Source organism: Dermatophagoides pteronyssinus, unplaced genomic scaffold (genome assembly GCF_027571235.1).
Source record: "Dermatophagoides pteronyssinus isolate colony J.1.1.1.1 unplaced genomic scaffold, Derpt_VIB-CSIC_2022.12 sq0005, whole genome shotgun sequence".
NCBI lineage: Eukaryota > Metazoa > Arthropoda > Arachnida > Sarcoptiformes > Pyroglyphidae > Dermatophagoides > Dermatophagoides pteronyssinus.
The window spans coordinates 597,598-621,250 of record NW_027461529.1 but is presented as its reverse complement, the minus strand read 5'-3'; the positions used below and the strand labels follow the sequence as shown (position 1 = coordinate 621,250).

General features: G+C 27.5%; 2 protein-coding genes across 2 annotated transcripts; one reads left to right on the top strand and one right to left on the bottom strand.

The window, feature by feature from the left end:
- The first annotated feature begins 4,509 nt into the window (after positions 1-4,509).
- On the top strand, positions 4,510-21,478 carry LOC113789643 (uncharacterized). Its single transcript, XM_075820102.1, has 6 exons — positions 4,510-5,940; positions 17,576-18,138; positions 18,245-18,501; positions 18,577-18,721; positions 18,797-19,792; positions 19,866-21,478. The coding sequence occupies exons 2-6, from the start codon at positions 17,733-17,735 to the stop codon at positions 21,191-21,193; spliced, it is 3,132 nt and encodes a 1,043-aa protein (XP_075676217.1). The 5' UTR covers positions 4,510-5,940; positions 17,576-17,732; the 3' UTR covers positions 21,194-21,478.
- On the bottom strand, positions 21,443-23,598 carry AspRS-m (aspartyl-tRNA synthetase, mitochondrial). Its single transcript, XM_027339304.2, has 2 exons — positions 22,150-23,598; positions 21,443-22,092 (listed from the first exon to the last, which is right to left on the bottom strand). The coding sequence occupies exons 1-2, from the start codon at positions 23,500-23,502 to the stop codon at positions 21,505-21,507; spliced, it is 1,941 nt and encodes a 646-aa protein (XP_027195105.1). The 5' UTR covers positions 23,503-23,598; the 3' UTR covers positions 21,443-21,504.
- Positions 23,599-23,653: the final 55 nt, after the last annotated feature.

Below are 23,653 nucleotides of genomic sequence, written 5' to 3'. Positions count from 1 at the left end.
AATTAAATTTTTGTTGTTTTTTCCAATGAAAATAAGAAAATATTTTGATGTTTACAATGTTTATTTTATTTCATTATAATTATTAAAATACAACCACACACGCGACAATCATTTTTTTTAGCTAATTTTATTATTTGATTGTTGCTAAAATTATCAATCAAATTCAATTATTTCTATAGAATGAATGATTAAATTATGATGATTATTATTATGAAAAAAAAAATTTATTATGTTAAATTTCATTTTAAATATCAATTGATTGATAATATATCCATGCATGCATGAAAGAAATGCATGCATGGAACCTAAGCAAACAATAAAAAATTTTGTTTTCATTCAAAATTCATTTATTATTATCAGATTTGTTATCGTTACATGTTGATTTTTTTCCTCGTTCATCTCAAGAAAATTTTTCAGGTGTTTTTTCTCTCTCCCTCTCTCTCTCTCTCTCTGTCAACATTTTTTTTGTTTTTGTTTTGAATGATTGGATTCAGTTATGGATTTTGTTGAAGACCAACCAACCGATCGAAATATGAACGTGGATCAATACTAATAATTTGGTTTCGATCCAATTATTATCAAGAATTTTTCATTTTGTCAACAAAATATATACAACATATATAATTATTAAATTATTAATTAGACGTGTCAGATGTGTGTTTCTATTTAAATGTCAATTATTTTTTTACATTATTTCAGGGAATTAATTAATTAATCAATGATTATTTTTACCAAATAATCAAATTGTATGTTTGGGCAACATGTGAAAAATGAACCAAAAATATTTCCTCCGAATGATTTCGTTCATCGGCGACATCTGTTGGAATCAAATAAACAAACAAACAAAAAAACAAAATTTAATCAACAAATATGATCGATAGATGGCAGATTCCGTATAGAATTGTAATTTGATATTGAATGAATTGAAGAATTTTGTTATAAATTCTAACAACAAAAAAAATCAGACGTTCATAATTAAATAATTAATGCGTGTTTGGATGATTATAATGATTTGGAAATAATTAAAAATTTATAATGTTTATAAAAGTTTTCGAATGGATATTTGGCTCAGAAAATAATTTGATGATTACACATTATATCATCTATCTTACATTCATTTACTAATTCATTATTTTCAATTGTCATTCCTAAAAATTGAATAAATACCGTATGATATTTAATATTTTGAGATTTTGATACTCTCAATCAAATAGACAAACAAACATTAAAAATAATTCAACATTTGTTTCCTATTAACAATGTCAATGCTTTTATATTGATTTTGATTGTATTAGTGTTCTATATTTGCTTTAGAGATTAATTTCTTATTTCTATTTTGATCTTGGATCAAAAATTTGTACCGGTATCATTATTTGGAATATTGTTGTTTCATCAAAGACATTTGTAAGGATTTTCATCATTATCATCACCATCGTTGTTGTTTTCATACATTCATTCATTATTAACGAAAAACATTTGAGTTTGTAAGAATAACACAAATGCACCCACTGTATATTACAATTCCGATTTTGTCAATGAAAACAATAGAATGGAATAGAAATTCTTTTCCGATCAAAATGATAGAAAAAAACAAACAAACAAATAATAAATGAAATCAAAGACATATTGGAATACCTATATGAAAGAAATGTGTGATTGACCTTTAAGGTCAGCATCTTATTTATTGCCCTTTAGTTTTTCTTTCGCACATTCTCCAACTCTCTCTTTCTCTCTCTGATCTCTGCTTTCACATCCGGTATTGTTTTTTTCATCTTTGCCCAAATTTGGCAATAAAAAAAAGATCAGATTTCGTTTTACCACCTGTATAATGTTAATATTGTAATTTTCTTTCATTCTAGTTACATTCCCCAATCAATGACTATGATGATGATGTAAACATCCTTTCATCATAGAGAGAAAAAACTCATTTCGATTTAGATTCAAATTCAGTTCCAAATAATTGATGATGATGATGATCTACTGACATATGACATTTGATTTATGATTATAACTGACATTTATTATTATTTTCGATTCTTAACATAGGTAGGATATTTATTTATTTTATGAATCTTAAATGAACATAATGATAAACGACAAAAATATATAATTGAAAAAACACACGCACACACACACAAACATAAACACAGAAATTATATAATTGAATCATCATCAATTTTTGATGAGTTTTATTTGATGATGATGATGATGTGTATAGCTTTTTATCTTATAAAAAAATGAACAATATGTTGTTGTTGTTGTTGTTATGTTCCATAATACATATCAATCAGTTCGGATCAGGTTGTTTGTTTATATAACATGTTTTTTTTCTCTTGTAATATAATTTGTCTCAATTAAAATAACAAAAAAAAAAACAATTCGATTGTCATCATCATAATACAGGGTGGTCACCGAGAGAAATAAATCAAAATCATCAAAATTCCCTCACATCAAATGTATTCATGTGTGTGTGTGTGTGTGTTTCTGAAATGAGAACATTAATATTTTCTTTCAATCAAATCGAGTACAAAATGTTATTTTGTGACTGGATCTATTGGATTTGGTTGCATCCTACGCTTTTTTCTTATTTGTATTAAAAAAAATATGGTTTGTTTTTATGAGAACGAGATGAAAAAACAAAATAATAACATGACATGACATGAATTCCAATATGAATTCTTTATTTTTTGCTTACGGCTTTTTTCTTCTTATTTTTGGTTATGAAGCCCATAACAACAACAACCGTCAATCACAACCACTAACCACACTAATAATCATCATAATTTTATTCAGGTTTTATTATTTAAGGTTTATCCTCTGTTCAGATGGTTCTAATGAATTTTCATTATATTGATGAATTAGTTTTATTCTTCAATTGTAGATATTACTTTTTGCCCTTATTCTGATTAATGTGATGATGATTTATTTGAAAAAAAAGAGATTGCCAATCATATCAAAGATTAATTATATCAGGTCAATATTTAATGGTAAACGATAAAAGAAAAATAAAATCTGATTTCAAATAAAAAATAACTAAGAAAAATATTGCCTAATCGATTATGATCGATGATTGATTAGATGAAAAAGAAATTCAATAATAATTTTTGATAAAAATGATGAAAGTTTGTGTGTGTGTGAAAATCGATATGAATAACTAGTATGAAAAAACAACAAAAAATTATTTATAGAAATTATCATTTGAAATGAGATAGAGATTTTTATATTTAAAATTTGTTAACATCATTTTCATTCACATTGTTTTCTATATCATTATCATCATCAAAGAATTTTTTTTTTTTTGAATATCATCATTTGTCATCGAATTTTTTTCCTATTCATCATCATCATCGTTCGGTCATAAGCAATGGGAATTCTTTTTTGTTTTTTTTGTTTGTTTGATTGGCTGGTTGGCCAATTTGCTATGCTATCGCATTGCATCTCACCCAGAATTCATTGCACTTAGTTTTTTGTTTTGTTTTGTTTTGGTTTGGCGCTATTACCATAATACTAAAACTATTATTATGACTAATATATTGTGTACAGTGAAAAAACACACGCACATCATATTAGTAATAACTGAATAACTGAAGAAGAATTCTTCATCAGTTATTATTCTCTGGCTTCATGACAATAATCACTTTACAATAGTGAAATGAAAAAAAAAAATATATAAAGGAATGACGTTTCTCATTCTTTTTGAATGTTTTTTATTTTTACTTTTTATGGGCGTTCTTCATTTTTTTTTTGTTGAATTGAATTGAAATGCAATTTAGTTTTGCTTCGTTGTAAAAATAAAATATGTGATTTAAATGTGTGTGTTGTATGAAATACAATAGAACGGAGAAAAGAATTTAGATAGAGAATGAAAAAAACCGATTGAGTTTAATAATGTCGTAAACATTTTTTTTTGTTGAAAAAAATCACTGCCTTATTTGCATCTTACGATCATCATCAACAACTATATTCTTTTCATATTCTGGATATGGATTTGATTCGAATGTGTGTGTGTGTGTGTGTGTGCAAATGTCCATTATAACATTCTAATCCACCACCAATAAAAAAAAGAAAAACATTGTATGTATGTAATGACACCGAAAAAAATAAATTCAAAGTCAAAAACCTAAAAATCAATTATGTGTTAATCATCCAACAACATTGAATAAAATCCGTAAAAAATAGTATAGCCACACATATGTTTGCTGGGTAATATATAAAATGAATTTTTTCTTTCTCTAATTCGTTAAATTTTTCATTATATCAAGATATAGCCCTCGAAAAAAAAAGAAAATGTTTTTTCCTATTTTCTCTATAAGTAGTAAATTCCCATTCATTGATGGAAAACGGGCAAAAAAAACATCATTCATTCATTCATTCATTCCAGCATGTGCATAATATGTAGTGAATCCTAAATAACGTTGTTGTCTTTTTTTTGAAAAAAAAACTAAATGCGCACATCCAAAAAAAAAGAAGACTCTCTTTTATCATTGAAATGCGTACATGTGTGTAATCATCGGATACAGATACGAATTTTTGAAAAAATGATCATCATCATTTACAATTTGAGCGACTAGTTGAGCATTTCATTCATGATGATGATCATGATGAATGCACACACACACATGATACTGGACACAGCAAATGAAAAAAAAAAATTTTGCGGGAAATTTTTCTTCATTCTAATATCATTGAATCTAACGGAATGAATGTTTTTTGGCTTCTCTTTTGGTTTATTTTGAAAATAATCCATCTGTGAATTTTTTGTTTGTTTGTTTGTTTGTTCGTTAACAAAATATAACATTTTGCAACATTTGACATTTGATTTTGAATTTTGTTTACCTGTGTTTATTTGGTTGGCTGTTTGTTTGTTTGTAAATATTTACCACCTGTGTTTGCGTGTGTGTCAAAAAAAAAGTTCAACCAAAAAAAAATGACATTTTTCATTTTTGTTTTCTGATTGATTTTATCGGCTTTTTTTAATATTTGCTGCTTTCTACCAATCAAAAAAAAAAAATTGTCGAATCCAAAAATCAACAACAAACAAAATTATCGATTGATTTTAATCACGTTTTCATCTATCAGTCTATCAGGCAAACAAATAACAACAACAAAAATCCTCACGTTTATTGATTATAATAAGAAAAAAAAACCAAAAATCCTAATCGACACCTGATCATCATCATCATCATCGGTTTTTTTTGTTTCTTAGTGAAAATTTTCTATCAAACAAACAAATTGATGAATTGGCCAATTGTTCCGGGACACCCTATTGTTTGGATTCCATTAAAATATATTCTCTTTTTTTTGCCAAACACACAAGAACAACGATTTATGTTTGAACTAAATATTTTTTTAGGGAAAATAATAGAAAAAAACCCGGCTACTTGATGTTATATGATGATATTATAATGGAAAAAAGAGAAAAGTATACAAAAATATATGAGCGCTTCTGATCCGTTTGATCATAAATCTTTTTTTTTCTTTTCGTTCTTTTTTACCATTGCTTCATATGGAAAAAAAATCAGATCATATCAAACAAATATCAAACAACAAAAAAATATCCGAAAGATTGATCCGTTGAATTTTCTGTGTGTGTGTGTGTAATGTGTGTATGTTTTTTCTAATAGCAGTTTTGTTGTTGTTATCCAAATTGAAGCCGGTAATATAATTTCATTATGAAAAGTAAACTATGATTGAGAATAATTTATTATTTTTTTGTCGTTGTTGTTGTTACATCAATGAATGACATTCCAATGAGAAAAAATCGGTGGAAATCATTCATTCATATGTAATTTTTTTCTTCTTCTTCTTTGATAAATGAAATGAACACGTGTTAATCAATCATTTTTTTCTTTTTCCTTCATGATCAATCTATTTGGACTATAGTGAAAACTTCAACACAATTTCTAATCAATCAACAAACAAACGAAAAAAACATTAAAGGTATGTGGTATAAATATTGTTTATTTTTAATTCATCAAGCATCAAATGAATTTCAATAAAAATTTCATTCATTTTCAAATGTAAATGAAAATATTTTTTTTCATAATTATAATTGCGTGTGTAATTAAATTTGATCATCTATAGCTAAAAGGGTGGAAAAGAAAACAATCTTGAAACACAAGATGATGATGATGATGAATATTACAAATATTTGTCTCATCACCATCACCGCATTATTAATGTAATTAACAATGAATTCACAGGAAATAAAAACGGAATTCCATATTATTCAAATTCAATGACAATGTGTATGATAATAATAGCGTAAAAAAAATTCACAATTTCATATATAATATTATGATTGTAAATGTAGCCATGTGTAAAATATAATTGTCATTAGTTGTTATTCATAGTCGAAATGATTTGAAATGAATTTACGAATGTAAATTATTGATGAATATTTAGAGAAAGGAACATTAACAAAACATATGAACACATAGCTTTAACAAAACAAAACAAAAAAATGTTCCAAAAAGAAAAAAAAATAGTGATATGACTTATGGCTCGATGCAGATGTCAACCCATTTAAGTATGGTGCTTAAATAACTGTTGTTTTTTTTAATTTAAGCTAGCCATTTATTCATTCATTCATTTCTAAGAAATTGATCTCATTTTCAATGAAATTTATGATCATATAATACAGGATATGATGTGATTCGATTCATGAATTTCTATGAATCATATTTCATTCATTTTCATTTTCATTTTTTAAAATATTTTAATTCTATTCAACCGCAAATTGAAATATATTTTTGCAAAAAAAAAGTGTAGAAAATTTACGGGAAATTGAAACGGTTGGGTGGAAAAAAGCATTTCCAATAAATTTTAAATGTAATTTATATTTAGTGTTTTTTTTTTTTTTTGCCATGATCTTGGTTTGTTGGTTTGGTTCATGAGAATTGCTTGAAGCTAACAATCGATTCTTTTTTCTTTTTTTTTTTTTTTTTTTTTTTTTTTTTTGGTCTAATACATTCATCATCATATTCATAATAGATTTGTATTCAATGTGGTTTTTTTTAATCATTGCTGATATTCGTATTCCATTCCAGTCGAACAAATTAGAGAAAAAGAAAATAGAATTCTTCTCAATTAGATCAAAAAAGAAGATGCAAAAAAAAAATTGCTGTTGTTGTAGTTCTATAGTTACACCCAATACTTTTTTTTTGTTGTTGTTGAAAATTTCATGTAAGTAGATCAAATATTCATTCATTCATTCATTCACTTAATTTTTTTTCTCTCTTGTTGCCTTAAGTAATTTATTAACAGTGTAATATTTTAAAAGTAAGTAAGGGTACCACAACACTTAACTTATGAACTGATATTTATCATTTCAAATGGTTGGCTGACTGATTGTTTCACAAGTGGTCTCTCTCTCTCCCTCTCTTGATAGATGGGTATATTTGAAATTGAAATTTTTTAGAAGAATTTTTCGAGAAAGAAAGAAAAAAAATGATGAATATTATTTATTTATTCGCAATAAAACATTGATCAAAAAAGAAAGATAAAATAAACAAGCCTTTTTTTGAAGAAAAAAAACTTGAAAAAATAAGAAAAAAAGTAAACATATTTTAAACATATGGCGCCTTGTTCAAAAAACAAATTCCTTAGAATTTATTTGTTGTGTGTGTGTGTGTCTGTGTGTATGTTATTCTTCATTTTTTTCTCTTTTAAGATTACAATGAAGAAAAGTAAATAAATTCATTACATTGAATCGGATTGATGTTTTTTGTTTTCTGGCCACAAGCCTCTTTTTCTTTTCTTTTAGTAATTCTTACTTGAGAAAAAAACAACAGTGTTTTCTTATCTTCTTTCTTTTTTTTTTTTTTTTTTTTGGCTAAGCGCCCAGTTCATCATCATTCATGAATTGAAACCAATCAACGCATCGCATATCATCATAATCATCATCAATTTCATTTTTAAAATATTCATCATCAAATTGAATATAATAACTCCTGTTTGTTTGATGATGTGTGTGTGTGTGTGTGCGTAAAAATTGTTTGTGTTTAAACAGAGTTCATTTAACCGATTCTATTTTATTCATTCATTCATTTTTTTTTTTGCTTGCTTGCTATACAAGTTTTTTTTTGCTTTACTGATATCTATTTATGTTCAGGGAATCTTTCCAAGAAAAAAGAAAGAAAAGAAACGCAAAAAATTCATTTACATCATCATCATAAATTCATTCATTTAATTTTACAACAAAAATTTCTTTTTTCTTTCATTGTTTTTCTGTTTGTTTGTTTATTTATTTTTTTTTGGCTAAGAATTTTTTTTAATTGATATTTTTTACATTTTACTTTGTTATTGTTACGTAATTGCTGCATCATTTTTTTTTAAAAAAACATGATTAAAAATAATCGATAAATAATGATGTGTCAATTAAAATCTATTTTTTTTTGCCTAAAAACATGGGCGTTTTTTTCCTCCTGGTTGTCATTTATATGTTTGGAAACAGAAAAAAGATAATATTTTTTTTTTTTGTCATTATAATTAGTTTTTAGGCCAGTTCGGGAAAGAACAAAATTTTGTTTTGCACAAACAAAATCCAAACCCGTAGGTCATTTTTTTTCCATCATTATCGGACTATTGAAATCTATTAAGATGAAGATAGAGAAAAAAAATGAAACTTTTACCCGATCTTTCATCTCATAATAATAATAATAATGAACACCGGAAAACATTTCAATTCATTTGGGTTATTTTTTCAAAATTTGTTCATTGAAAATAAAAATGAATCCTCGGGTCATCATCATCATCATCATCAATGACCATGATAAGAATTAATTAATCAATTCTTTTCATTTTGTTCATCATGTGTAGCTTAACCATGTTTTTTCCCATCACCATTAATTGTTGCCGAACCGAAATATAATATAAAAGTCAGAGAGTGAAAAGTTTTCAACAACAACAACAACAAAAAAAATTTTGTTTATTTTTCACAATGAACGAAATTTTCTTCAACCATAACATTGGATAAAATTATTCTTGACATTTTTGAAACAAATAGAGAAAAAACCAAAAAAAATGCCCGATTCTATTATCATCATTATTATTTCTATAGGAAATTTATTTTTTTCAAATGTGAATTTGAATTCTCGAAAAATTGTTTCATGGATGATGATAATGACGAAAATGGTGGCGGTAGTATTGTTGTATTTAATGGACATTTTTCAATTGTCATTATATGGAATGGTTTAAAAAAAAGAAAAGAAAAGAAAAAATCTTAGATGTTTGTGTGTAAATTATCCATAAAATATTTCATTTTTTTTTTTTATTCTTTCACAAACATTTCAACTGTTTCGAATTTCCACGACGACAACAACAACAACAACAACAATGTGCATCCGTAAACGATTATGTATGTACGTGTGGTGTATTATTTCTTATCAAAGGAATCACTCAAGAATATTCTTCATAGATAAATGTTAGTTTTCATATAGAAAAAAAATAATGGCAAACAAAAATTCTGAAATGTTGTTAGCCCAATGAAATAAACAAAAAAAGTGGAAACAAAATATTGTCACTTGATACTTTTTTTTTTTTTTTTTTTTTTTTTTTTTTAAGGAGCTTAACTCCAAAATTTTATTAATATTTTTGAAAAAAAAAGAAAAAAAAAGTATAAGATAATGAAAGAAAAAAAAAAAGAAAAAATTTGTAACAATTTAGTTTTAATGTAAAAATATGGTGGAAAAATAAATTTTGTATAACGACTTTTGAGTATTGAATTTATGTTCTCATATTATAGATGAGTTTAAGTTTATTAATTTTTTATGTATATCCATTGCGAATTGTTCGAATTGTCACTTGATACTGTGTGTGTGTGTGTGTGCGTGTGTCAAGTCTGTACGCTTCTATTATTCATTAATCGTTTCATAATCACATTATTTGAAATTTTATTTTTCAGAACCAACAAACAAAACAAAACAAAAAAAAATAAGTATGAACAACAACAAAGAACTTTAGCTTTTCTTATTCTTTTTCCATTTCTCTCGCACACACAAACATTCATAATTGATTTTTCTTTCCGTTTTAACAAAATGTTTTCCTTCCATTTTCGATTGTTTTGAATTTTTTTTTTTTTTTGTTTAAGAAAACAAGAAAACTTTTGAATCAAAGTAAATGAAAAATAATAAAAAAAATCTTGTTCATGTTTTTGTTTCACCAAAAACAAAAAACAAAAACAAAACATGTTTTATGTAAATGGCTATTATATAATATTTAAGATTAGCATAGATTAGATTAGATTAGCATACAAAGTGTGAAAACATCTAATAACATAAAAAAGTAAAACACTGACTGGCTGGCTGGCTGGCTGGCTGGCTGAGACGAAACACTTTTTTCTATTTCAATGCGCATGCTCGAAAAATGGATGGCTTGCATTTTTTATTTATAAGGATCTTTTGATTTTTACATAAACAAATGGCTGGCTTGCATTGGACTTGGCCTTATGACTAAGCTAGACTTCGTCTACTTAGTAGACGAAGCCAATGGCCAATGGCTTGCAATGCTAGTGAATAATAAAATGATGATGATGATGATGTTTTCACCCACATCATTTGATCCATTGTAAATTTTCACACTATATGTTTTTGGTGTTGTTAATTTTAATATTTAAAACAAAACAACCATAAAACAAAGGTGATGCTATGTTTTTCATAATTTTTGTTTGTTGTTGTTGTTGATGTAAATTAACATTTGATTATAATTATGTAATAGGAATAATAATAATAATAATAAAATGATAATCTTTATGTTATATAAAATTGAAAATAATGTTAGACAACGTCTACAGTAATTAAGATTCAATTTTCATTATTATAATGAGCCAGCCAGAAAAAACAAATGAATGAATGAAAATTCAAGAAGCATTTGCCAAAAAAAAAAATTGTTTTCATTTTCATGTTAAACAACAAATGATAAACAAATTTTTGTTGTATACGATTAATGTTTTCATTTTATTTTATTCTAATTTTGACAATGAAATTCAATTTTATTATTCATATCAAGATTTAATCGGATAATCATCAAGAATCAAATGGTTATGTGTGAATTAAAAAAAAGCCTGAAGAAATTTTTATAATAAAAATCTGATGTCTGAATTTTAAATCTGGATTTTTTTTCATTCATTCAAATGGAATATTTTCAATTTAAATTTTTGTTGTTGATGTTGTTGAAAATTCCTTTATTCATTCAAATAATGAATCAATTGATTATTATCTGTGAAATAGTTTCAATTATTCAAACGAAAAAAAAACCAAAAACCAACGACAAGTATTAAATTGAATTTTTTATCTTTTACTTTAAGTTTGTTTAATGATTGATAAATTGATGATTTCAACATCATCATCATCATAATCATCGATGATAATGATGATTATCAAAACGTGATGATTGTTGTTGTTGTAGTTGAATGAATATACTTGTGAAATTCAAGCGTAAATGATTTGAAAAAAAAATTATCGGGAATCGATCCAATTATCCAAAGTTTTTTTTTGCCATTGTTTTCTTTCATCACCACCACCACATCACCATCATCATCATTTCTCCTTTGCCTAGCATCTTTGTGTTGAAAAATAAAAAAGAAAATGAAAACTTCAATCCGTATCATTGTTTGGATCTTTGTTGTTTTTTTTCTTGCTACTATCGTGTTCTGTATCTAATTATAGACATTATTATTCTCATCGATGCAATTGCGATTTAGAACCAAAAAAAAAAAATGATGATGACAATATGTGTATGCCTGTGTGTGAGGGAGTGAAAATGAGTTTTTATTTTCAGAAAATTTTTGTTGATGAATACTAAGAATGAATGAATAAAACTTAAAAGAATTAGATGAGAATTCTATTCTGACAAGAAACTAAACTAAGAACAAAAAACTACTATGTTTGCGTGTGACATTTCATTTTTTTTGTTTGTTATTCCTATCCCACTTTGTTGTTGTTTCATCATCAAAGTAATTTGAGAATGTTGCTCTGTTTAGCAACAGAATTTTCGAAAATTTCTAAAAAAATAAACTAAATTCTTATCACATTGAACATCATCATTATCGGTCATCATCATCAAATTCTATTATAAATGCTACTTATAATGGAAAATTATAATAATCTCTTTAGATGAATATTCATATTCATAATAATAACGAAACAGTATAAAAAACCAGCAGCAAAAATTCACTTTTTTTAGTGTTTTTAGTAATGCATCTTTCCTTGATATGATTGATGTTATATGGTTAATATTTTTTTATTTATATTTATTTTTTGTATTCGATGTTTTCTATTTATTTATTCATTCATTCATTTTTTCGTGGAAAAGAAAAAATAAAATTTCTATCCATATGTATAATTGTCTACGACACTCACACATTGACCATATGGATTTTCAAAACAAAACAAAATGTTCACTTTTACCAGATCAATTCGGAGAATTTTTTTTTTTTTGAAAATTTTTTTTCCTAGAATCTTCCTATATATGATGCAATTAAATTAATGTTTGTTTTTTTCTCTAGTATTCATTTCCATTGCCATTTTTATATACATACGAACAACAACATCATAATAATTATTATTATGATTATAATCAAAACAAAACAAAACAAAAATCCAAATGTCTATGTGTGTTTGTAATGAATGGCCAATTTGTTTTGTTTAGTTTTAATCTACTATAAACATGTAGAATAAACCAGAAGGAAACAAAAACTAAACAACAGTAACCAACCAAAAAAAAAAAATTCAATCAAGTTTACGCCCAATAGATCATCATTGAAAATCTGATCAATTTATATATTGAAGAGACAAAATCTATTTATATTTATATCAGTATAAATATTACAAAAAAAATTGACCATCTGTATTCAGTTTTTTTTGTTTATATTATCAGTGATCAATGTTTTATTAGCAAACAAATCGATCAACAAGACTGAAAATTTTTTTGTTTTAGTTAATCATAATAAATGATAAACTGAAGAAATTATCCAAAAAGCCTTATGGGCTGTTTGAATGATTATGTTGATAATGATAGTAATTCCAGTAACAATTCAACTATATATTTTTTTGGAGAATTGAATAATTTTTTTTCTTCAGCATTTACATTTGGTTAAGATGTGTGTGTGTCTAATATTTTTATATCTATCTATAGTGTGAATGATTTCATTTTACTTTATCGTTTTTAATGTCAAATTTATGTCACGTTCCAAGCCAAAAAAAAACAAACAAACAAACAAAAAATACATTGGCCTAATGATGATGAACTAAATAATGGAATGCAATCAAACTCAAAATAGGCTATAATAACAGGAAAACCAAACCAAACGGATATAACCACAATTTGAATAAAAAGTAGAAAAAATTGAAATTTGTGATTAAGTCAAAAAGTGTTAAAATGTTAATTTTTTTTTCTTTTATTCTTGAAAACAGGTTGTACCAGGGCTCATCATTCATAATCATCATCATAATATGCACAATCGATTCTATTGATATATTGCGTAACACACACACACACATAAACACGGGAGCAATAAAAAAAGGGAAAAAAATCAAAAGTGAAAAAAAATTTATTACCTAAATGACCTCAATAATAACATTAAAAAAACAAGAATGGATAATCGATATGAAAAAACAAAAACAATGAAAATTTGGTCTTTTGACAATGTTACGGCGTTGAAAGTTTTTCATATTAAACAACGACAAATATCGATTCGGAAAAGAAATCCTTGAATTGAAAAAAAAACAAAACAACCAGTAGCCAAAGTAAAAAAGAATTATAATCAGATTTTTGAATGTCATTTGTCATTACGTATCCAAACAAAACAAAATAAAAAGGAAACAATAATAAATCTGCATATGATAACACATTTATGCAAAAATCAAACAACAGAAGTGAAAAAAAACATAATAAATCATGTCACATCAGTAGACAACACACACACACACACACACATACATAGACACAACATCCATCAAATATATTCCCATAACAAATCGTTCCAAATAATTCATAGAATGAATTTTTACTTTTTGCTTTTGATGATAATCATAAATGTGAATTGATCAGAGAACAAGATTTCTAATTTATAACATCAAAATTCACTCAATCATTGCGCATGAAAAAGAGGGAAATGAATGAAGAAGAAAATCAATTTATCAATCTAATATTCGTTTGGTCATCATTGTAATTATATATAAGTTTTTGTTTTGCTTTTATAAAGATTGAGATGTTTGGTATAATGAGATAACAGTGAATGAATGAATAAATGAATGAAAAGATCAAAAGATAAAAGTCGAAATATATTTTATTCAATTATATAATTTCTTTGAATCAGAAAATATATTTCAAGAATACACCACCCATTGAATATCATCTTTAGTTGTTTTTTTTTCAATGGTAAATTGGAAAAAATTGAATTGAAAATTTTTTTTTATTCAATCATTTCCGATAAAATAAGGGGTAGATTAATTTCGCAATAAAAAAAAACACAAAGAGAAGAAAATTTCTATGTATGAAAAAAAAATCATTCATTAATTCATTTGATCAATTGATTGGATTTGAATTTAGATTTGGACAAGGATAGATTATACTTACAATTTCTCTAAATGAATGAATAAATGAATGAAAAAAAAACCAGGAAAACAAATGCTCAATAGGGGAAATGTATTTAAAAAAAAAAATTTCAATTTAATACAAACTAAAACTGCTAACAAGAAATGATGTTCGTTATGTTTGTTTGTATGTGTGTGGTTGCACGAAACGGGAATTGAACAAGAAAAAAAAAGAAAATCCATATCAATAACTTTTAATCTGTGAATCTTGTTTCTATCGCTATATTCATTCATAAAACATCATTGTCATCATCATCATCATCATAATCATTTTGATCATCAATGAATGATTCGTATGTTTGTATTTAAAACAAAAACAAAAATGAAAAAAAAATATTAAAAAGTAATTTTGAACGAAAGATATGTAGGCGGCATCAATCTAAGATCGATATACGACAAGTAGTTGTAGGAGTTTGATGATGTGCATAATCATCATATTTAATCTTCTTTTCAATATAATTATTTTGTACCAAGATATATAGCCAACAAAAAAAAAGTCATTCCATATTATTTATTATCATTATATATTTTTCCCCGTTTATCATTAACATCATCATTTCATTTATGAATGACATTATTTATCTTATTAAATATATAAATTTGATCTAAATGTAAGGCTAACCATAGTTGTTTGGTTTTTTGTTTCGTTTCGTAATTCATTTAATAAAATGATTGATTATATATTCATCGATCGGCTTGATTGATTGATTAGATGATTAATTAATTTAATGTTTTTTTTTGTTGTACCAATCGAAAAAAAAGATATGTCATCTTTGTTTGCGTAGTATTCTCATCAATGATGTGTTGTACAATTTGAAATTAATGATGTTATCCAGAAAAAAAACCGAACATGTCAAATGAATACTAATCGTTTTTATTGAAATTTTTTTCCAATTAATTTGTTGTTGTTGTTGTCGTCGTTTTTTTACTTACTAACACTTAATTAATTAATTAATCAATAAATGATGATCAGTTAAATAAACCGACCAACAATATTTAAAACAAATTATTTAAGATCGTTTTGAAATAGATTCTTTTAAATTCTTTAAAACAAAAACGTAAAAACATATTGCATAATAAAGCATCCGGTTTCTTTATATCTGGATCTTATTCTAATGAATTTTTTTTTGTTCAATGAACGATAATGGCCAATTTGTAATTGAGGTTTGTTCGAATAACGAAGTGAAAAAAAAATTTGCTGAAAAGGCTGGCATTAAGTGTGTGTCTGGGTAAAAATTTGACAATAATCAAATTATATTCTTTCATTCAGGTATCTGGTCGAATAAATTTTTTTCTTACTGGTGAAAATTTTTGTATGAATGATTACCACCAGAACCACCTAAAAAGATTATGATCATCCATGATGATCATGATCATTGCCTGAATGATTTAGGTGATCAAAAAAAAACTTTTTAAAGAAATTTTTTCTTCTTTCTCACCCATAAATCATCATTTTAACTCAGATAATTGAATTTTTGTTTTTTTAATTAATTATTTAGAAAAATTTCAAATGAAAAAAAAAATCATCATCATCTGGTTTGTTTGTAACCAGTATGTGTTTTCGGGATTATAATCGCGGTAAACTGTTTTCGACTATCTTCAACAAAAAAAAAAAAAAAAAGATTTCACATGTCACACACACACAAACACCCGCGCTCACAAACAGATGGTACTTTTTTTTGGTTTGATTGACTGAGAATTTCTTATTTGACAGTTTGTTTTTTTTTGAATTCTTTATTCATTTTTCAAAAGCAACAAGTTTTATTCAATACGAATCATGTTGTGTGTTTGGAATAGAAAAAAAACAAAAGCTTAATCCAAACAAACAACAACACAAAACACATTTAAATTTGTTGTTGTTTGAATGATTATAATTTATAAAATGTACTATCATTCTAAACTTAATCAAAACTGACTGACTTACTTACTTACTTACTTACTTAGTTATTTGATCTAAATTTTTATTTTGTAAAAAAATGTTTACATTCAAAAAAAAAAACACAATAACAATCAATGTCCAAATTTTTATTTTGGTTTATTTTTCTCTGGTTGTTTTTGTTTGAATCCTCGAAAGAAAGAAAAAGAAAAATGCCAAAATTTTAACATCTGTGTTGGTGTGTGTGGTAAAATAAATTAAGAACAAACGAAAAACCATTATATTGTGTATTGGTTGTTGTGATAATATGTTCGTTCGGTGTTCCCAAGAATTAAACCCAGATAGATGGATGGATGGATGTGCAGTGTGTTTGTCTGTGATGATGATGAAACCATAGGAATGAAACACAGAATGCTTCAAGCTTTTTTTTCCTCTAAAACATCTTCAGCAGGAGATTTTTTTTTTTTTTTTTTTTTGTTTCTTTCTCACTCAAACACACATTTTTTTCAGTTCAATCTTACCGTTTATATTTGCATTTTGCATTTCCAATGGTTTGATTGTAAGAAAATATATTTATCTATGTTTTTTTTTGTTCTAACGAAACCAAAAATGAATACCAAACAGAATAACAGATAAAATTAATGTGTGTGTGTGTGTGTGGCTGTGTTTATAATGATAAATGTTTAAGTAAGTAGCCATTATTATTATTATTATTATTATATGCACAAGTTTTGGTCCATATGTTCATCCGAAAACAAAAAACGAAACGAAACGATCTTTCTCATTCTCCATAGTCCATAATCCATTGAATTGCTTTTTTTTTGTTTTCGTTGCTGTGTTTCTCTGGTTGAAATATGTCAAATTGACCATTAAAATCTAGTATAAACAAATCTTATTTTTTTCGTTTTTTTATCATCATCATCTTCTTCATAGCTTGCTTGCCTGTCATTTATTATCCAGGATTCAAGAATGTTGTTAAGCTGTTGAATAAAAACAACAGAAAGTGTGTGTGTTAGAGAGAGAGAGAGCAAAAATTCTTGATTTAATACATTTCTTGTTAATTAATTAATTTTTTCTTTAAATTTTACTTTACATATCAATTTAGAACGATAATCATAAATGATCTTTATAATTGATCTCAATAAAATTACTTACAAATCGAAGAAAGAGAGAAAAGAAAAAAGTAAAAATCTGGTCAAAAATCATCGTTTTTTTTTCTGTTACATCTAGTCAACAATTTTATATATAAACAATTTGAAATAATGTGGCTGCCTAAAAATCTAGTTTTAATGATGAATAATGATAATTATAATGATGATAATCATCTTGAAAATATCGGCATTTTTCAAAACGATAAATGTTGTTTACATAAACGAAGACGATTACGATTACGACGACAACGACAATTACATTCATCATTAACATTAACATCTTCAAGTCAATGTTCGAATTATGATGATAATCATCATAATAATAATAATAATAGACAAAATTTATCTGTGACAAATGTGCCAAATACTAAACAAAAACAACCGAAAATGAATATATTATTTTTATTATATTATTCAATATTCATATGGATTCTATCATCATCATCATCATCAACATCATTATCATTAAATTTGGTCGAATCAATTTCGATGCCTATCAATAAAAATAATAATTTACGTATGTTTTGCTTTGTAAATTATAATCCCATTCAATTGAATGATTGATTGATTGATTGAGTAATTTTTTTTCTCTTACTTATAATTATCATCATTTTGTCATAAAGCATTACTTGCCGGAACATTACGTACATATCAAGTATCGGCATGTGACAATGAAGAATTACATTTAGAATGTGATTCACGTACTGTTGTTAGTATTGTTGTTGCCAATTATGGACAGCCTGTACCACAACGTCATATGTGTTATAGACGGCGACCATCAAATGAATGGCCAAATTCTGATCGAATTCAGCAAAAATCAACTAACGATACATCATTGTCATTGTCTTCGAATCGATGTACAGAAGCCAAACATCTATGGGTAAGTTTTATAATAATTTTTTTCAGTAAAAGTGTTATTTATCTTAAATTTTTTCTATGATTTTTAATTATTAAGTATAAATTTTTGCTCAAAATTGAAGAAACTTGTCGTGAACAACATCGATGCGTTTTACGGGTAAATGCAACCAATCTAGGTTTTAAACAAGATCCATGCGGTAATGTGATTAAATTTGCTGAAGTTGCTTATAAATGTCGACCAAGTAAGTTGTAATTTTTTTTAGTCGGAAATAAAAATAAAATAAAAAAATTCAATCCTCATTTCGAACAATAACAAGATCAATTTATCAATAAAATTGCTTGCGAAGGACGATCATTACGGCTACAATGTAATGATAACAACAATAATAATCATCATGATGATGATCGAATTGTCATATTTTCAGCAATGTTTGGTGCTAGTTGGAAAGGTGTACCAGAATGTCCGGGCAGTGCTATCAATCAGCTTGGACCAAGTGCCACTACAAATAGATTTCCAAATCAAACAAATATTGATACATTATGTCAGGATCCAGATACATCGGATATTGTTCAAAGAATTTGTCAAGGACAACGTAATTGTACAATATTAGCCAATTATGATAATTATATTTTAACATCATCATCATCTTCGAATCGAACGTTTGCCTTACCAACCTGTCCAATTTTGGTAAAATATTATCTGAAAGTTGTTTATACTTGTATATCAAAACATATGTTCCAAAATGATCATCGTATTGAATCAATAACAACGTCAACGTTATCATCGACGACAATGATGACGACAACGACCATTGCAGAAACAACAGTGAAGCCGATTATTTCATCATCTACGAATTTGATTGATGACGATGATGATGATGATGAAAGTATCCATGATAATGATTATGGTGATGATGATAGTGATAATCAGAAATCATCGTTTCTATTGAAAAAAAAGAAAATAAAATCTAAAACAAACATTTTGAATGAAGCTATCAATAATGGTAATGACAATATTTCACCATCAATTTCGTCGGTCAACAATAATAACAACAAAAATAGAACATTATCTTCGAATACAAAATTGATGATGGATTCGACATCAATAATAACTAGTGGTAAATCTTGGCGAACACGATTACCGCATCAAACTTCTTCGGGTACATTTTCTGGTGACAATAGTAATCAAGTGTTGATGGATAATCCAAATCAACAACATCATCATTTAGCTATTAATTGTACTGAATTGACTACACAAATGCAAGTTGTTGGATTCATATCTGATTGGATTTCGGCTATTGGTTTTGTAAAAAGTTTGTTCATATAGAATTTTTTCCAAAAAGAATGTAAATTAAATAATAAGAATTTTCGTTTTGTTTTTTTTAGGAAATCAAGAATTGTTTGTGTTATATCTACTAGTCTCATTATTTGGATCTTTAGTATGTTTTCTGGCAGTATTATCGGCACGATTATATTATCAAAAAGGTGTGGCTGTAAAAAAAATTCGTCAAGAACATCAACAACAAAGAAAATTTGTACCACAATTTGATTTTGAAGATGATCTTGATGATGAAGAGGAAGAGGATGATGATGATGATGAGGGTGGCAGGGGTGGTAATGGAAATCAACAAGCCACTGTAGCAGGCGATCATGAAGAAACACAACATATAATGAAGGATAACCATCGACGACCTTCATCAATGCAAACAACATCGATTGGTCGCTGCGATTATGGCCAATCAACAAAACGTCAATCAATGACAGGTATAATTGGAAGTTCTACCACCACACCCACTATGACTACTACTATTACTACTTCTTCGGCTATTGCATCAACTCCTAGTGGTGGTGGTTACAGCACTATTCGTCGACCACATTCAGGTCATATATCAGCCACATCCGGTGGTCAATCATCAACCATAGCTGGACATGGTCATTATCATCCTTCTTTTCCACATCAACAAACTACTGGTACGAAACCATTGATTTCAACATTGGGTCGAACCAGGCATCATCAACATCATCATAATAAGCCTTCAAATCCAACAGTACGTTATTCGGGTACGACAACTCGAACATCATTATCAGCATCTCCCAATACAATAACAACAACCACTACATCGCCAAAAAGTATTCTACGTGATAGTGCCGTACAAACACCTACACCTATGTCAATGATGGTAATGGATTTGCCATCATCATCACGACCACCGATAACTACAGCAACTACTAGCATATCTACCAGCCCGAATTATCGTGGTACAACAATATCATTCGAGAATGATCAAAAAATTTCTACCATTGATATGATACCACCGCCACCACCTCCGTTACCACCGTCACTTTTATCAGCTGAATTGATGACTACTGGATCGAATTTGATACAATCATCATCACCATTGATGATGATGATTGATAGTCCAATGGTACCGTGTGATGTATTGTATCAGCAAGTGGTTAGATGTCCAAAATTTCCAATAACACCTAATTGTAACAACACTATTGAGCCTTATGGTATGCCTACAACAATAACAACCAATTCGAATATAACCGGAAAACAGCAACACCAACAACAACATCCAGCTATATCGACGGTGACGACAACACCCATTATTCATAGTCAGCAACAACAACATATATCATTATCATCTTCAGATGAACAAACTGCCGAATCTAAACTGTTGTCGAGTAATTTAGCCAATTTTCTTGTTTGATTGTTTTTCCTGCCTTCTGGTTTTATTGCACACTTCATTTTATCGCCAAATTATCATTTACGTTTCTGTTCTTCTTTATTTTTATCCGAAACAACTACCTTGTCATTAACTGTATTATGGATATATTTTTTTTCTTTTTGATATAACCATTGAAATTCAAGTATTATCAGCATCATGAGACATCATCTATGATCGTATTTATCAATCATGTTTCATTGTAAATTAATTTATGTTTTCTTTTTTGGACAGAAAAAAATAAATTTTTATTGTTCTTTTTTGTTAAAATTAATGATTTAATAACAAATGCTAGTTTATGGGAGAATTGGGTCTGATGGTATTAAATGATATAATTGTTTTGTTGTAATACTTATCTGCCCAGGACTACCGGACATGAGATCTTTACCTTGTGCAGATTTTGGAAAGGCAATTACGTCACGTAATGATGGCTGTTGACAAATTAGGGCAATCAAACGATCAATACCGATAGCAAAACCACCATGTGGCGGACAACCACATTGCAAAGCTTCTATAAAATAATCCATTGATTTAGATTTACATTTAAGAAGATCATTTAGTATGTAGCTTTGTAATTCAGCCGAATGAATACGTATAGAACCACCACCAATTTCACGACCATTTATGACCAGATCAAATGATTGTCCTGTACAATTAGCTGGATCCGTATAAATCAATGATTGATCTTCAGGTTTTGGTGCTGTAAATGGATGATGTTCAGGTTTTAATTGGCCAGTTTGTGGATCCATTGCAAACAATGGAAAATCATAAACCCAGCAAAACGATAGCTTACGTTGACCATCAGAATTATCACCCAATTTACTTAGACGATCATTTTCAACCATATCAATACAATGGGCACGTATTCGACCAAGAATGTCAAGCTTTAAAATGATGAAAACATTGATTTAAGAAATAAATAATTAACAAATTTTACTTACACAATTCATTTGATCGCTACCAGAAGCGACCCAGATAAAATCATTAGCTTGAAAGGAATTTTGTTCATTGCGGATTTCATTACAGATATCATTATCAAGATCGTGTGTTTGAAATGGTAGCGATGAATACTTGAAATGATTTAATCGACCATTAAAATTCGATGTGTTCAAAAGAGGATTGAGATCATTCTGAAGGAAGTTTTTGATAACAAAGTCCGTATCATAATCCTGAGGAATGATCAACATATAGCAATCACGACGACAGCTCATTTGCTTAATTATTATATCAGGAGCTCTAAGATCTGGTTTATCAGAACCATATTTGTTTAGTGCATCTTCATAACGAATCCGATCAAATGGTTTACAAAGTTTTACTCTTTCGCTCTGAATCGGCCAACAATTCTGAATTAAATCTTCAATCAATTCCATGACACCATCTATAGTTGTAAATGACATTTCAAGATCAAGCTGTGTGAATTCTGGTTGTCGATCAGATTTTGTTCCTTCATCACGATAACATCGTGCTATTTGAAAATATCGATCAATACCACCAACCATTAATAATTGCTTAAATTGTTGTGGACTTTGCACTAAACTATAAAATTGATCTTTGAATCGTGTTGGAACAACAAATTCTTGCGCTCCACCGGGTGTATCTTTAAATAATGTTGGAGTTTCTACGTCAATGAATCCAAATCGTTCGACTAGATGATTACGCATTGCCATCAACATCCATGATCGCAATCTTAAAATCTTGATCATTTGTGCTCGTCGTAGATCAATATAACGATATTGGAGTCGTACATTTTCAGTTGTAGACATAATTGAATCACGAAGTGGCAAAAAAGGCATGTTTGCTTTCGAATTGTTTAATAATTCAAGATGATCGACTAGAATTTCAATATTGCCATTCACCATGTTAACATTGATATCTTTTTCTGGTCTAGCAGCAACTATACCGGTTACTTGTATGACCGATTCCAAATGACATTTGGAAATAATTTCTGCATCTTGTTTTCGTTTTACGAATAATTGTATTCGTTCATAACTATCACGTAGAACAATGAAACGATTCATTCGACTATATTCAAGCCAACCACATAGCTGAACTTTTTGTCCAATTAGTCGATCATTTAGTTGAGCACAATTAAATGTGCGAGTTGTGAATCGATTGAGATCTGAATTCAATGGCAACCATTGATTCATAACGTTCTGTTTTGATTTGATGGTTCGTTTTTTTGATCCATCCTGTTTGGTCGAAATAGTTCTTACTATATTCATAGCCAATACACATGATGATGGATGTTTAATTGTTATCAATCTTTTTGTTAATGATATCAGTTGAATGGACATATTTTTAGTATTTACAATGAATAATGAATTTATTCGGTTTGATAATAAAATAAACCAAATTTCGTAAATAAACGAATACAAAAGCAACACATGTTGCATTGGTCTGTTCAGAAAGGACATTCCATTCGTTTGGTATTAATTTTTACGAACA

Coding starts and splice junctions, on each gene's coding strand:
- LOC113789643 (XM_075820102.1), top strand. CDS start 17,733: ATGTGGCTGCCTAAAAATCTAGTTTTAATGATGAATAATGATAATTAT. Junction 18,502..18,576: donor CAGAAGCCAAACATCTATGG/GTAAGTTTTATA, acceptor TTAATTATTAAG/TATAAATTTTTGCTCAAAAT. Junction 19,793..19,865: donor GGCTATTGGTTTTGTAAAAA/GTTTGTTCATAT, acceptor TGTTTTTTTTAG/GAAATCAAGAATTGTTTGTG.
- AspRS-m (XM_027339304.2), bottom strand. CDS start 23,502: ATGTCCATTCAACTGATATCATTAACAAAAAGATTGATAACAATTAAA. Junction 22,093..22,149: donor GTAGCGATCAAATGAATTGT/GTAAGTAAAATT, acceptor ATCATTTTAAAG/CTTGACATTCTTGGTCGAAT.